Source organism: Osmia bicornis, chromosome 8 (genome assembly GCF_907164935.1).
Source record: "Osmia bicornis bicornis chromosome 8, iOsmBic2.1, whole genome shotgun sequence".
NCBI classification, from domain to species: Eukaryota; Metazoa; Arthropoda; class Insecta; order Hymenoptera; family Megachilidae; genus Osmia; species Osmia bicornis.
In genome coordinates, this window is record NC_060223.1 from 5,199,135 (window position 1) to 5,213,293 (window position 14,159).

Below are 14,159 nucleotides of genomic sequence, written 5' to 3' on the forward strand. Positions count from 1 at the left end.
AATTAATAATTTGACATTTTATGTATACATCATTGTCTTACCATTCTGTATTTACAAAAAACTAAGAAGCATATATGAAACAATTATTTATATATTTCTTATAACTCGTATTTACCTCAAGGTTTAGATATTTTTTAGTACATGTTACATATATAATTACCTAATGCCATTGGATCAACAAGCCCATAGGCTTAGACCAGGTCCCCCTCAATTGCCTCCTTTGTTCAAAGGGCAAGAAATTAGATCAGTGAGTATTATAAACTGTACTAATATTACAATACTTTAGAAATTCTTATTCCAACTTGTTCTTTATTACTAGGGACCATATACTACCATAGTTACCGATGAAATGGTAGCACGAAGAGAACGAGAAAATCTAGAGTTGTATAACGCATGGCTTGAGCAACAAAGAAGAAGAGAAATGGATCCAGATGACGATGGTTCAGATTATATAGGCGACTTTAAGCAAGATAATGTGAGAAGAAATTTCATTAGAAAAGTCTTCTGTATCTTAACGCTTCAATTATTATTTACAACTGGGGTCATAGCTTGTTTCCTATTTGTGTTAGTATTAAAAATGAGTAATACTGCAATATCACTGCTTTGTTATTATCATAATGAAATATTTTATTTTTATTATAGGGATGAGGCAAAAAAATTTATGATAGTCCATTGGTATTTGTGGATTATTGCTCTGTATGTAAAGTTTAACGTATGTGTAAACTTGAGAGTACTGATACATGAATAACTTTATTAATTATTTATCCAGGGTATCCTTTACTATTTCTTATTGTGCTGTGTCTTTTTCTCCAAGTGCTAGACGTAAAACACCTTGTAACTACATATGGCTATGTACATTGGTAAGATTTTTAATTAATTGTTCTTTCACAAGAAATATTAAATGCTATTATTTTCAGACCATAGCTATGTCATATCTAGCTGCTTTTGCATCTGTTTTTTACGAGATTGAAACAATTTTACTGGCATTAGGTATGACAACATTAATTACACTAGTAGTAGGTTTTATTGCAACATTTTCAAAGGTACATTCAATTATACATTTTTGCTTAATGGATTAAAATTCAAAATATTGTAAGTAATACGTTATAATTTTGCAGTTTGATTTGACAATGAGAACTGGACTTATGATGATTCTTGGAATAGCTTCTATTGTTGCCATTTTTGTGATGATGATAGTTCTGATATTTACATATATAAAAGTATTACACCTATTAATTTCAGTCATAGGAATGATCTTATTATCAATGGTTAATATCCAATTCATATATATCTTTAGAAGAACATTTACTTTAAATAACAGACTTTTTCTTTAAACATATTTAGTAGATAGTAAAGTAAGTTCTATTATTTTTACAGTATCTGTACTTTGATGTGCAAACAATCATGGGTGGAAGAAGGATAGAGATACATCCTGATGAGGTAGTATTTGCAACTGTGCAAATTTATGTTGACATTGTTTTGTTATACCAATATGTTTTAATGTTCATGGGTGTAGTTCATAATCCGTAAATATTTAAAATAAAAGTGTATTTTTAAGAAATAAATACACTATGAACTTGAAAATGACATATCAGATGTATAATCTTCTTTATGTATAACAGAATTATTTATTATTCAGATTGAAGGAATCAGTTGAAGGAACAGTGTAAACATTTTATTGTATGTAATACACTTAACAATACTTGTGTTTGGTAGTACAGTCACTAGTAGTATAACACAGTTGCTAAGCAACTGTTTGTCAACAAAGATACTACCTGTCTAACCTATTGCATACTCAAGTTTTTGTTACAAAAACAAAAAACCAATAAATGTAGACAATTGTGTAAGTATTCAATTAATTAGAACTGTTAAGAAGTGTGTTTTATGTTATCTGCACTTTATTTACCTAATAAATGGTATGAATTACTTCACTAAATTATTGTTATGTACACCCAAACAAATTAAGCAAAAAAGATGTGAAAGATTTTTTCATAATTTGAAAGTGTATCATAATGAGAAACGTGGTCTTTTCTATATAAAATTGGATGACAATTGTAAGATGTATTACCTAGAATATTGTTAATATATTCTTTGTTATTATTTTACAAATTATGTTATTTAATTAATTTAACTATAAAATTAAGTAATTTTCTTTTCTTTTTAGCAAGGGCAGTATTGCAATATAAATCAGATGGAAAAATATTGGATATGCAAGCAATTAATGTACCATATAAATATACAGGACAAGGTATAGCACGGTTGCTTGCAGAGGTATTTTTTATTTATTGAATTTCATAAGTTTATGTGAAAATTTATTACCATAAATAATATACAAATTGTATTTTCAGACAGCTTTTACATATGCTATTGTAAATTATTATTATTTATATTTAACTTGTGATTACTTGCAAAAATATTATCTTGCAATCAAAAATCCTGACCTTGAAGAACTCATTATTGGACCAAAACATATCTTAGAAGGACCTGATTCAGAATCTTTAGATCCAAATATCATTCATGAACTTCCAGATCCAGAAGATTTTTTGATATAATCTTCTTAATAAACATTTTTATTACAATAATTGCAGTTTTGAATAAATTAAATTAAATACATACCTGATATGTACTTAAAAATGACTTCTTTATATTTCTAAATTTGAGGTTTAAAGTTTCATAGTTTATTTACTAATAAAATGGAAGAAATAGAGTATACAACTTTGATTGAATGGTTTTGTTATGAATTTTATTATAATGGCATGTTACTTTACTGTAAAGAAGCATGTGAAGCATATCCAACTAGTGAACATCTAAGAATTCTCTTAAGTCTTGCATATGCATTAATTGGAAAAACTCAAGAAGCTGTTAAAGAAACTGCAAATTTAATGAATGATACAGATACAACACTAGCAGCACTATTTGTACAGAGTGTAGCATACTCGAACAGTGAAAATGTTGAAAAAGCTATTATGATACAAATTGAAACAAAAATTAGAGACGAGAGACGAAAATCATCTTCAAATGGATTGTCATTAGCAGCCTCAGTTTTGCTTCTATCACAGAAGATCGACAAAGCTAAAGATTATGCGGAGAGAGCATACAAGCTTGATTCAACCAATAAAAATGTTTTACTGACTAAAGGTTGGACAGATTTATTTCTCATGAATGAGAACAGTTCGAATGAACCGAATTTGTTTGATGTTGTTTTGAAAGAAGATCCAAAGAATGTAAATGCTTTACTTGGTTCTGCAAAATATAAACACCAACATGGTGATTATACAGAAGCAATATTAACGTTGAATTCATTAATTGTACGTTATCCTAAACTGTGTTTTCCTTTAATTGAAAAATTGTATAATCAACTTGCAATGAAAGACTGGGAACAGGTCTTAGAAACTGCTAATAGAATACTATCCATTGATTCAAATAATGTTGATGCTGTAAAAGCAAATGCATTTGTAGTTCTTTGCAGAGATGGAAATTTCAGTGAAGGATTAAAATATTTGCAAACGTTGTTTAAAAATCTGATACTTACAGAAGGAAGAACTGTACCTGTTTTAATTAGTAATATTCAATTATTTTCGCGGATAGCGTGTAAATATCAAGGGATTTTATTGGAACTCTCAAAAATTGCTGAAAAAATGATACAACATAATTCAAAAATGGCAGACCTTATGATTGAATTGGGAAATTTATATGTTTCATTGGACAAAATAAAAGATGCAGAACATTGGTATAGGAGCGCTGTTAGGGTAAACGAGTCTTCATTCGCTGGCTTGAAAGGTTTAGCACATTGTCAGCTTTTGGATACTTCAGAAGATGCTTCAGATCTGGCACAACAGCAAATAGACTTTCTTAAGGAGATGCAATCAAATTCAATGGATGCAGAACTACTTTTTATGTCTGCAAAGTTAACTACCATTGATTCAAATAAAGTTTTAAATTACTTAGACAGAGCAGCCACAATTATATTAAATAACTGCAAATACATACCGTATGGATACGAATATATGAAAAAATTAAATCCTGATTTATGCTTAGAGATTTCTAAGCAACGTTTAATTTATTCTGTAACAAATGATATGGCACATCTGGAAGAAAAGGTATCAAATTATAAAGAACCAAGTTTATATTTGTTGGAGCAATTATCAGAAGCATATCCTGGTTTAAGTATAGCTCAGTTGTTGTTAAGTAAAGCTAAAATACAAAGTGGAGACTTAGAAGGTGCTTCCTATATATTAAGAAATCTGTTGGATAATGTTGATTCATCCAATGCAGAAGCTCATTTACTTATGGCTCAAATATTGGCTCAACAAAGAAATTATCAACTGGCCTCCCAGAGTCTGGAAGTTGGTTTGAGCTACAACTTTAAAATTAGAGACAGTCCAATTTATCATTTGATCATAGGTATTATTCAAAAAGAGAATAAAGACATTGAAGGTGCAATAAAAAGTTTTCAAATGGCTATGTCATATGCTGGATTGCAATCCCATAAGAATATTTTGGATTCTACACAAATCTCAATATCGGACACAGCAACTTTATATGTTGAATTAATTTCTGCTTATAGTAAAATGAAACAGTTTAATGAAGCTATTGCTTTGATACAGGATGCAAAAATAAAGCTTGAGAACACTTTAGAAGAAGGCAAAGTATTGATAGGAAATGCAGAATTGTTTTTGGAAATGGAAGAACTAGATGAAGCCGTTGATTGCTTATCTAAAGTAACTCCAGATCAACCCTATTATTTACAAGCACATACACGTTTAGCTGAAATAAATTTAAAATACAAGAAAGATCGACACGCATTTGCTGTCTGTTTCAGGTTTGTATTTGTTGATATTTTCTATGTATTGGTTTCACAAGTTTAGATATTTTATTTTACAGGGAGTTAGTAGAACATTGTCCTGGTCCCAAGACATACAGTATGCTTGGTGATGCATATATTTCCATACAAGAACCAGAAAGAGCAATAGAGGCATATGAACAAGCTTTAAAACAAAATCCTTTAAATAAAGTACATATAGCAAGTAAATTAGGAAAAGCGCTTGTAAAGACCCATCAATATACAAAGGCTATAAACTATTATCGAGATATAATGAAACAAGAAAGTTTTAACAGCTTGAAATTAGATCTTGCAAAATTATTCATAACGATGAAACAATATGATAAAGCAGAAGCTACGTTAGTGCAAGAACTACAAGGCAGGTATTATTTTAATTAAATTCTTCCTGTATAAGCATTCCTGGTATACTCAACTTACAATATTTCAGAGGGTCGTCGAGATTCAGATATGCAAAGTTTAGAAGTGCGGGGTCAATTATTGTTACTGCTTGCTAAAACGCGAGAAAAAGCAGGCAATATTCAAGGTGCTTTATCAGCATTAAAAGAGGCTAAAGAAAATCAACACAGATACATACAACGCCTGGGAAATTCTAACTTAGAAGACGAGAAACAACTCTTAGCTAATGTTTGTTTCACGATGGCTGATTATTCATCTTCTTTGAGAGATTATGATCAAGCTATAACATATTATAAGGAAGTTTTGAATCATAAACCTACCGACGTAAATGCTTTACTATCATTAGCAAAGCTTTATATGCAGGTATGACGGTCTCATAACTTTTAATGTAAATCAATAAATTTATTAATGACCATATTTTAAATTAACAGACAAATAATTTAGATCGATGTGCTCAGAGCTGTACAGCAGTATTAAATGCAGATCCGAATAATGAAGCTGCTTCGATAATGATGGCTGATCTTGCGTTCAGAAAAGTTGATTTTGAAACAGCAGCCTTTCATTTTAGACAATTATTATTAAAGCAGCCAACATATTGGACTGCATTGGCAAGGCTAATAGAAGTTTCACGTAGAACAGGTGAAATGAAATTCAAAAATTATTGTTTTATGAATCAGTTTCTTTTATTAATTCTTAATATATTGATTGTAGGGAACATGGACGATTTGGAAGAATGGCTGCATCGAGCTGAAGAAAGGATGAGAGGTGCACATTTGGCAGCTGGTTATTATTACTGCGCAGGTTTATTAGATTGGCGTATGGGTAAATTAAATTCCGCGCTTCGTCATTTTAATTTTGCAAGGCGCGATCCTGAGTGGGGCCAACAAGCAATATACAATATGATCGAGATTTGTTTAGATCCAGATGATGATTCTTCTCTTTCAAATGAAGTATTCAACGACGACGACGCAGAGTATCAAGACTCCAGAACGATGGCTTTAAAAACAGCGTACCGTCTGCTACAGGTATTCAAAATCCTTAGAGTTGTAAAACATTTTTAATAAACTAATTCCTGTTTATTCCAGGAGCTGAATCCTAAAGGTAGTCCACATGAAATGTTGACACATAGATTGTTAAGTAATTTCTTTCTACTGACTACAAAACAGAAATCAAATATAGAGAAAGCTCTACAAGATTGCACAACTCTAGCTAGCCAAGAAACATTAAGAGATCATGTTGGACCAGCTTTAGGCATGGCAATGGCTCATATTCTTCTTAAACAGACTCCGCGTGCGCGAAACCACTTAAAACGTGTAAGCAAGAACACATGGACGTTTGAAGATGCAGAATATCTAGAACGTTGCTGGTTACTGTTAGCTGATATCTATGTGCAGTCTAACAAATACGATTTAGCAAATGATCTTTTAAAACGCGTTTTGCAACACAATGCAACTTGTGTTAGAGCTCACGAGCTCTCTGGTTATATTGCTGAAAAGGAACAGAATTATCGTGAAGCTGCATCACAGTACAGCCAAGCATGGAAATATGGAGGAAAATCTAAATTGTCGATTGCTTATAAATTGGCTTATTGTTCTATGAAAGCAAAATCCTATGCGGATGGTATTGAGGCTTGTAATGAAATTTTGAAACAGAGTCCAGACTATCCACGAGTTAAAAAGGAAATTTTGGAAAAGTGCATTAATAATTTACGTACTTAAAGTTTTATGTATAAGAAGTGGAAATGAAATACAAACTATCTTATTGTACAGTATATACAATACACCAGCTAGCTATAGATATGAAATAAAATAAAAAAACTATGTATTTCGTTTTTTAATAACAATTCTTATCATTTTCGTATCACTACCTACTATATCAAGTATTGGTACGTATGGATATACTTTCAAAATTTACCACGAAGATGGGGCACTACGATCGTGACATACAGCATACAACAGCAGCTTTCAACTAGTGATACAATACATATTTGGGTTTTGTTTTTGTTGTGATATATGTTTAATATAAATACATTTCCTAACAAGAAATCAAATTGTATATGTACCCACATTTCTTAATAGATTTGAGGTAGAAATATGAAGCAAATACAAATCTTTTTATATAAATATTTTTATTTGAAACATCCTCTGTAATCACAATCAGTCATTTAAGGTTAATAAAAATTAAATTAAAATGTATTTATATAATTTTAATGTACTTATGTTATTTGTAATTATTAATTAAGAATCATATATAATGAAAGTTAATTCTCTTGTAGGTCACTGTTCCTGTAAAACATGTTTAAAATTAAACATTGTTGATGCCATTGGGATTGTTTTATAACAATAAATAAACGTTCTTTGCAACAAAGTGAATTTATATATCTGAAATATAATTTATGCAAATATGTCATTTACTATAAATTCACAGGAAAATTATAAGAATTATTTAGTTCAGCCGCAATCTATGAATTTTATTTGCCCGGTATGTGACTCTGTATATGTAAATAAAAAAGAATTTTATAGCCATTTACATATTCATGCTGGAGATGTATTGAAACAAATGCAACACTTAAAACCAAATATAATCAATGAATCAAAGACAGAGCTGAAATGTTGCAATCAGAAAAAGATTAATGATAATTTATATCAAGCTGTATTAAGGCCTTTCAAATGTCAACAATGTAACTTAACATTTGATAGAGCCTCTCAATGCGATTATCATCACAGAAGTATACATTTGGGCGAGAAATCACAACTTTGTGAAATCTGTGGTAAAGGCTTTTTCAGAAAAGCAGATTTAAGAACACATTTGAATATACATTTAGGTACAAATTTTTGTATCTGTGAGATTTGCGGCAGAAAATTTAATCATGTATCTAATTTAATTAGACACTGCAGAATGCATGCTGGTAATTATATTTATATGGAACACTTTTTATAAATCAGAAGATGTATAATCAAAAATGTATGTTAAATTTGTAGGGGTGAAACCATATCCATGCTGTATTTGTGGTAAACGTTTTACTCAGATCAGTTCTGTAGTAAGGCACAAACGTATTCATGAAAGATTGAAAAATGATATTAAGCAACAGTTACAAAACAGTTATGATAATATTAATATGGAGAATGAAGATCAAGCTGTAAATAAGGACAAGGTGATCATTAAATCTGATATTACACATTTTTTAAATATACGTACATACATCTCACTGTAAATATACAGTTTGTTGAAGGTCATGTATCTGTTCACCAAAAGGTTATTAAGAGACAACATTATTGTAAAATTTGTGGTAAAAGTTTTAGTTTTATTTTTCTCTTAAGGGAACATGAGAAGATTCATTCACAAGATACTGCTAATTTGGAGTGCAAAAATAATGACATGGTAAGAGTTACAAAAAATTTAAATGTTTTTTGCCCTTTTTCTAACTTAAAATTTTCAGCTTTCGAAAGAAAATGAAAAATATAACTGCAATGCAAATAATATTGACCTTCCTGAGGATGAAACAAGTATGAAAAAAGTATTGCCATTGGATACTATTATTTATATCACTTCAGAACAGGTAAAGAGTTTAATACTGGAATACTTATAATTGAAAGATACTATTATACATCTTTTATTTTTCGTAAAAAAGTTAAAGAAGATCAACCTGGAAAATATTGAAGATATCAAAGATCAGGTTCCACAAGAACATCTAAATGAACCAAAGGAGAAGATTTTAACAACTAATGAACTAAGTGTTTCTGAGAAGATAGTAGTATTTAGCAATGACCAAACTCAGTTCATTCATGATAATCCCATTTTATTATGTAAAACTAGTGATTCTATAGAAAAAGGAAATGTAGCTTATGTCTGCCAAGTAGATGAAAATATACTTAAAAATACATTAAGTATACAATCATGCGAATCAGATATACAAAAATTAGAAACATTGCAAAATTACAATAATCTGACAAATGCTTCTCTAAATGTAACTGATATGTTTCAAAAAATAGATTTATCAGAACCCCATACCGACGAACAAATTAATTCTGATTCAAATTTGCAAGATCACCAAGAAATAAATTCTGGACAAGCTGAAAAAATTCCTGACGATTCAAGCGATGTGGATATTACAAACCACGATGAATCAATGTTGCGTTTAGTACAGACAGAAACAGGAGAACAATTTTACGAATTTTTGATCAATAATTTAGTGGAAAAATTGCCAAGCACGCAATCTGCAAAAGTTTCTGGAAACGACGATGAAAGTGCAAATATATCAGAGAATGTAACAAATAATTGCTTGGATATTAAAAGTACGAATGAAGATATTCATCAGGAAGAAAATATACGTGATGATATACATAATGATCTAAGTTATACACCATATGAGTTACAACCAACTGATTTTGATAAATATGTCGAAACGAACTTTGAAGTTTTTGAAAGATTAAATTACGACGACAGTTCAGAACGACTTTTTGAATTTGTTGAAACTACAGGGGTGGGGAAAATATCTGAATGTAAAGAAAGCGAACAATTTTTACAGTTTCAAAACTTTAATAAAATTGATGCAATACAACAGAATGAAAATAGTACTATTATTAATGATAATGAAGAGATTATTAACAAGGACCCACCGTGTAACATACTGAATCAAATTAATGAACCAAATGAAGATCAAGCACAAAGAAACGATTCGATTGAAAACAATGAAAAAATAGATCAACAGGATTCGAAAATTTCAAAAGTAGTCGCTATAAAGTTTCAATGCACAGTGTGTGAAAAATCATTTTCAACTAGTTATAACTACAAACAACATATAGGCACACATTTTGCTGATCAACAAAAGTTTCATTGTAAGGAATGCAAAATGTCCTTTGCTTGGAAATCAACATTAAACAAACATATTGCAAGCAACCACAGACCTGAAGGTCCGCAAAGATTTGCATGTGATATATGTAAAAAAATATACAGTACTTCTTCTCAAGTAAATGTAAGTACTGAAGTATCTATCTATACAACAGTTTTTAAATTAATACATAAAAATATGTATTTTGTCTGTGCAGGAACATGTGAAACGTGACCACTTGAAAGAACGAAATCACGTTTGCTCGCAATGTGGTAAATCGTTTTTTAAAAAATATGATTTGAAAATACATAATAGAATTCATACGGACGAGCGACCGTACGTTTGTCGCGCTTGTGGAAAAAGATTCCATCACCGAAGTCATATTATTCGTCATGAACGTATACATCTTTAAGAAAGAAGTAAACCCACGTTATTTGTGGTTGGATACGAAATACAATAAATATTAGTAAAACATGCACAATTTTTATATTATTAAATTATTGATTTGTTGTTTATTCTGATATCTATATTATAATAGATATTGAATATTGTAATGTAACTAATGAAAATGTATCATGGATCATATTTTTTCATTTGTTTTTTAAATCATTATTTTATGATAAAAAAGTCGTTTATAGTTCCTATTTCCCTTCCTTATATCATTGAAGTGTATACATGTAGGACAGGTGTTAATTCATGATCTGGTATAGGTATCAATTCTACAGAGTTTAGTCATCATCATCAATTGCAGTTTCAACATGGCGGACGCCGTATGTGAGGACGTGGTGAACAACGTGCAAAACTTAAATTTAAAAGAAGAAAAGGCATGAATGTGATTTATATTTAAATCTTTCTTTATTTTCATTTTTAGCATTAAAATATGTTGAAAAGTTTGAATATTTTCAACTATAGAAATCTTTATAGTGTTTCTAAGCGGACACATGCTTGGGTTGGTTATAGAGAAACATTATTACTGTGACATATTATTAGATATTTTTCTTTTATTTACTTATATTTTTAACAATATATTTTAAAGTAATGATGTTTATTTTATTGTAAAGATGACCACCCATATTATTAAATCAATAATCTGATGCAATTTTTTTATGAGTTAATAAGACGTCATTAGCAAGTTTTACAGATTTTAAAAATTAAAAAGTTTATTAACAAAATAAATTAATACCTGTTTTATATTTTAGGTAGCGATGAAGCAATCGAAAAAAAAGCCTGTCGCTACCGACAAAGAACAAATTTCGGAATTAAAACCTTGGCCGAGTTATATTCAGGTATATCGTACCGTTTTCTTATATATATAAATAAATTGTTAATAACATTCATTTAAATAGTATTAACCTAGAAATCAACATTAGTACACCATATATGTTAATCTTTTTCAGGATCGTATTGAATTATGGAATAAACTGAAAGCAGAATATGAAGCATCATTAGATGCAAAGACAGTTAATGATATAACAATAACTCTTCCTGATGGAAAGCAAGTTGTAGCCCAATCTTGGCGCACAACACCATATGAAATTGCAAAAAACATCAGTCAAGGCTTAGCAGATAACACCGTCATTGCAAAAGTTAATAATGAATTATGGGATCTTGACAGACCTTTGGAATCTGATTGTAAACTTGAACTTCTTAAATTTAACGATCCAGAGGCTCAACAAGTCTTTTGGCATTCCAGTGCTCATATTCTGGGTGAATCCATGGAAAGAGTATATGGTGGTTGTTTATGCTATGGTCCACCAATAGAAAATGGATTTTACTACGATATGTATCTGGGTGACAAAGGAATTTCAAACCTACATTTTCCATGTTTAGAAAGTCTTTATAAGAATATAGTTAAAGAGAAACAACCCTTTGAAAGATTAGAAATGACAAAAGAAGATCTCTTGGAGATGTTCAAATACAATGAATTTAAACTTCGAATTATTAATGAGAAAATACATACACCTACTACTACAGTGTACAGGTGTGGTCCCTTAATAGATTTATGCAGGGGACCACACATTAGACACACTGGAAAAGTTAAAGCCATTAAAATCACCAAAAATTCGTCCACTTATTGGGAGGGAAATGCTAATGCAGAAACTTTACAGAGAGTTTATGGTATCAGTTTTCCAGATACTAAACAATTAAAGGAGTGGGAGAAATTTCAAGAAGAAGCTGCTAAACGAGATCACAGAAAGATTGGAAAGGAACAAGAATTATTTTTCTTTCACGAACTTTCTCCAGGATCGTGTTTCTTTCAACCACGTGGAGCCTATATTTATAACACTTTGATTGAATTTATTCGTTCTGAATACAGAAAGAGAGGTTTTCAAGAAGTAGTTACACCTAATATTTATAATAGCAAATTATGGCAAACGTCTGGTCATTGGATGCATTATTCAGAAAATATGTTTTCCTTTGACGTTGAAAAGGAAACGTTTGCGCTTAAACCAATGAACTGTCCTGGTCATTGCATGATTTTCGACGTTCGTAATCGCTCTTGGCGTGAATTGCCGTTAAGAATGGCAGATTTTGGAGTATTGCACCGAAACGAATTATCTGGTGCGTTAACTGGACTTACCAGGGTAAGACGTTTCCAGCAAGACGATGCACATATATTCTGTTCAGCTGATCAAATTAAAGATGAAGTGCTTGGCGCTCTCGACTTCTTGCGACATGTTTACTCTGTATTCGGTTTCACATTTAATTTATGTTTATCTACGAGGCCTGACAAATATCTAGGAGATTTAGCCATGTGGGATCAGGCTGAAAAGGCGTTGCAAGAAAGTTTGGAATTATTTGGAGAACCATGGAAATTCAATCCAGGAGATGGTGCATTCTACGGTCCAAAAATTGATATAACAATTATGGATGCACTGAAAAGAGCACATCAATGTGCTACTATTCAATTGGATTTCCAATTGCCAATTAGATTTAATTTATCTTACATAAAGTAAGGAGAATTTATCTTATGTAATCTTAGATGTTACATTAACTTTCGACAAATTTTAATTCTGACTAACATTTTAGTGAAGCTGGAGAAAAAACAAGGCCAGTAATCATTCACAGAGCCATTCTAGGTTCTGTTGAAAGAATGATTGCAATTTTGACTGAATCTTATGCCGGAAAATGGCCTTTCTGGTTATCTCCGCGGCAAGCAATGGTCATTCCAGTTAGTTCTCAATTTGACGAATATGCTGCCGAAGTGAAAGAGAAACTTTGGAACGCTGGATTCATGGCAGAAATTGATACGGATGCAAGCGATACGTTGAATAAGAAAATACGAAACGCTCAGCTTGCACAATTCAATTTTATTCTTGGTAAAGAAAAACACTGATAACGTTGTATGGTAATCGAATTTCAGAGCATTTAATTCCAATATAAATATATTTTCAGTTGTTGGGGAAAAGGAACTGAAAGCTGGCACAGTAAACGTACGAACCAGAGATAACGTGGTGCATGGAGAAGTTGCTGTGCAACAATTAATTGAAGAATTCAAAGGATACAAAGAAAAGAAAGATAATAATTGCTAAAGAGAAAGTTTAAGTAAAATATTTATTTGTAGGTTTAATCCTGATGTTATAATATAGCTACTGCGGTATAAATCAATAGATTTACATGTCACTTTTCGAATGCATGAGGGCAATTATTCTTTTATTGTAAGGAAATATCACGATTTCTGTATAAATCATGTAAAAGCATAGGGTAGATATTTTATACTTGATCAGTTTTGTTGCGGAAGATTCATTTGTAGCATTTTACTATTTCAAAGTAAAAATAGAAATACAGGAATCTATACGTATTTTCATTTTCAGTTGGCGGTTAATGCATTTATACTTGTAAGATAATAAATTATTTCATCACCAGAAATTTGATTGACGTTCAACAGTATTTTATCATATGTAAACATTTTCTTTCCTAAGAAAATTTGAAAGAACGTGGTAAAAATTGAACCTTGCGCATGCGCCGATATTACTATTGATACAATGGGTAAAACCCCTTTTCTTTTTCAATATTTCAATATTACAACAAATTATTCAGTTCATCAATAACTTTAGTGAATTCATGCATGTTTCAGAATTTTTTTTA

The 14,159-nt window shown here is 30.7% G+C and overlaps 4 protein-coding genes across 8 annotated transcripts; all 4 read left to right on the plus strand.

Annotated features, from left to right (window-relative positions):
- Positions 1-60: 60 nt before the first annotated feature.
- Positions 61-2,256, plus strand: LOC114880210 (protein lifeguard 3-like). Of its 3 annotated transcripts, none has more exons than XM_046286766.1 (8): positions 61-247; positions 320-564; positions 643-696; positions 770-1,043; positions 1,119-1,268; positions 1,378-1,440; positions 1,640-1,843; positions 2,165-2,256. In XM_046286766.1, exons 1-7 carry the CDS (start codon positions 164-166, stop codon positions 1,655-1,657), a joined length of 888 nt encoding a protein of 295 aa, XP_046142722.1. In that variant the 5' UTR covers positions 61-163; the 3' UTR covers positions 1,658-1,843; positions 2,165-2,256. The 3 variants fall into 3 exon arrangements, with proteins under 3 accessions (XP_046142722.1, XP_029051810.1, XP_046142721.1); XM_029195977.2 differs by having other exon boundaries at positions 770-860; positions 918-1,043; positions 1,378-1,843; XM_046286765.1 differs by having other exon boundaries at positions 1,378-1,843.
- Positions 2,257-2,564: 308 nt separating this feature from the next.
- On the plus strand, positions 2,565-7,076 carry LOC114880203 (tetratricopeptide repeat protein 21B-like). Its single transcript, XM_029195956.2, has 6 exons — positions 2,565-4,822; positions 4,885-5,201; positions 5,271-5,602; positions 5,671-5,878; positions 5,951-6,264; positions 6,325-7,076. The coding sequence occupies exons 1-6, from the start codon at positions 2,694-2,696 to the stop codon at positions 6,955-6,957; spliced, it is 3,933 nt and encodes a 1,310-aa protein (XP_029051789.2). The 5' UTR covers positions 2,565-2,693; the 3' UTR covers positions 6,958-7,076.
- An 85-nt stretch (positions 7,077-7,161) lies between these two features.
- On the plus strand, positions 7,162-10,663 carry LOC114880205 (zinc finger protein 480-like). The gene is made up of 7 exons (XM_029195964.2): positions 7,162-7,408; positions 7,515-8,147; positions 8,221-8,393; positions 8,462-8,620; positions 8,679-8,798; positions 8,871-10,214; positions 10,288-10,663. Exons 2-7 carry the CDS (start codon positions 7,643-7,645, stop codon positions 10,480-10,482), a joined length of 2,496 nt encoding a protein of 831 aa, XP_029051797.1. The 5' UTR covers positions 7,162-7,408; positions 7,515-7,642; the 3' UTR covers positions 10,483-10,663.
- A 128-nt stretch (positions 10,664-10,791) lies between these two features.
- On the plus strand, positions 10,792-13,940 carry LOC114880206 (threonine--tRNA ligase 1, cytoplasmic). Of its 3 annotated transcripts, none has more exons than XM_029195966.2 (5): positions 10,792-10,894; positions 11,270-11,356; positions 11,468-13,023; positions 13,101-13,390; positions 13,467-13,940. In XM_029195966.2, exons 1-5 carry the CDS (start codon positions 10,829-10,831, stop codon positions 13,601-13,603), a joined length of 2,136 nt encoding a protein of 711 aa, XP_029051799.1. In that variant the 5' UTR covers positions 10,792-10,828; the 3' UTR covers positions 13,604-13,940. The 3 variants fall into 3 exon arrangements, with proteins under 3 accessions (XP_029051799.1, XP_029051800.1, XP_029051798.1); XM_029195967.2 differs by having other exon boundaries at positions 10,801-10,902; XM_029195965.2 differs by lacking the exon at positions 10,792-10,894 and adding an exon at positions 10,909-11,019.
- Positions 13,941-14,159: the final 219 nt, after the last annotated feature.

Bases quoted from the DNA above. Each gene is read 5' to 3' on its own strand.
- LOC114880210 (XM_046286765.1), top strand. From the start codon at position 164: ATGCCATTGGATCAACAAGCCCATAGGCTTAGACCAGGTCCCCCTCAA. The intron at 1,044-1,118 runs GTACATTCAATT...ATAATTTTGCAG, and splicing joins TTATTGCAACATTTTCAAAG to TTTGATTTGACAATGAGAAC. The intron at 1,269-1,377 runs GTTAATATCCAA...TTATTTTTACAG, and splicing joins GAATGATCTTATTATCAATG to TATCTGTACTTTGATGTGCA.
- LOC114880203 (XM_029195956.2), top strand. From the start codon at position 2,694: ATGGAAGAAATAGAGTATACAACTTTGATTGAATGGTTTTGTTATGAA. The intron at 5,603-5,670 runs GTATGACGGTCT...TTAAATTAACAG, and splicing joins TAGCAAAGCTTTATATGCAG to ACAAATAATTTAGATCGATG. The intron at 6,265-6,324 runs GTATTCAAAATC...TGTTTATTCCAG, and splicing joins CAGCGTACCGTCTGCTACAG to GAGCTGAATCCTAAAGGTAG.
- LOC114880205 (XM_029195964.2), top strand. From the start codon at position 7,643: ATGTCATTTACTATAAATTCACAGGAAAATTATAAGAATTATTTAGTT. The intron at 8,394-8,461 runs GTGATCATTAAA...GTAAATATACAG, and splicing joins AAGCTGTAAATAAGGACAAG to TTTGTTGAAGGTCATGTATC. The intron at 8,799-8,870 runs GTAAAGAGTTTA...TTCGTAAAAAAG, and splicing joins TTTATATCACTTCAGAACAG to TTAAAGAAGATCAACCTGGA.
- LOC114880206 (XM_029195965.2), top strand. From the start codon at position 10,951: ATGTTGAAAAGTTTGAATATTTTCAACTATAGAAATCTTTATAGTGTT. The intron at 13,024-13,100 runs GTAAGGAGAATT...CTAACATTTTAG, and splicing joins TTTAATTTATCTTACATAAA to TGAAGCTGGAGAAAAAACAA. The intron at 13,391-13,466 runs GTAAAGAAAAAC...ATATATTTTCAG, and splicing joins ACAATTCAATTTTATTCTTG to TTGTTGGGGAAAAGGAACTG.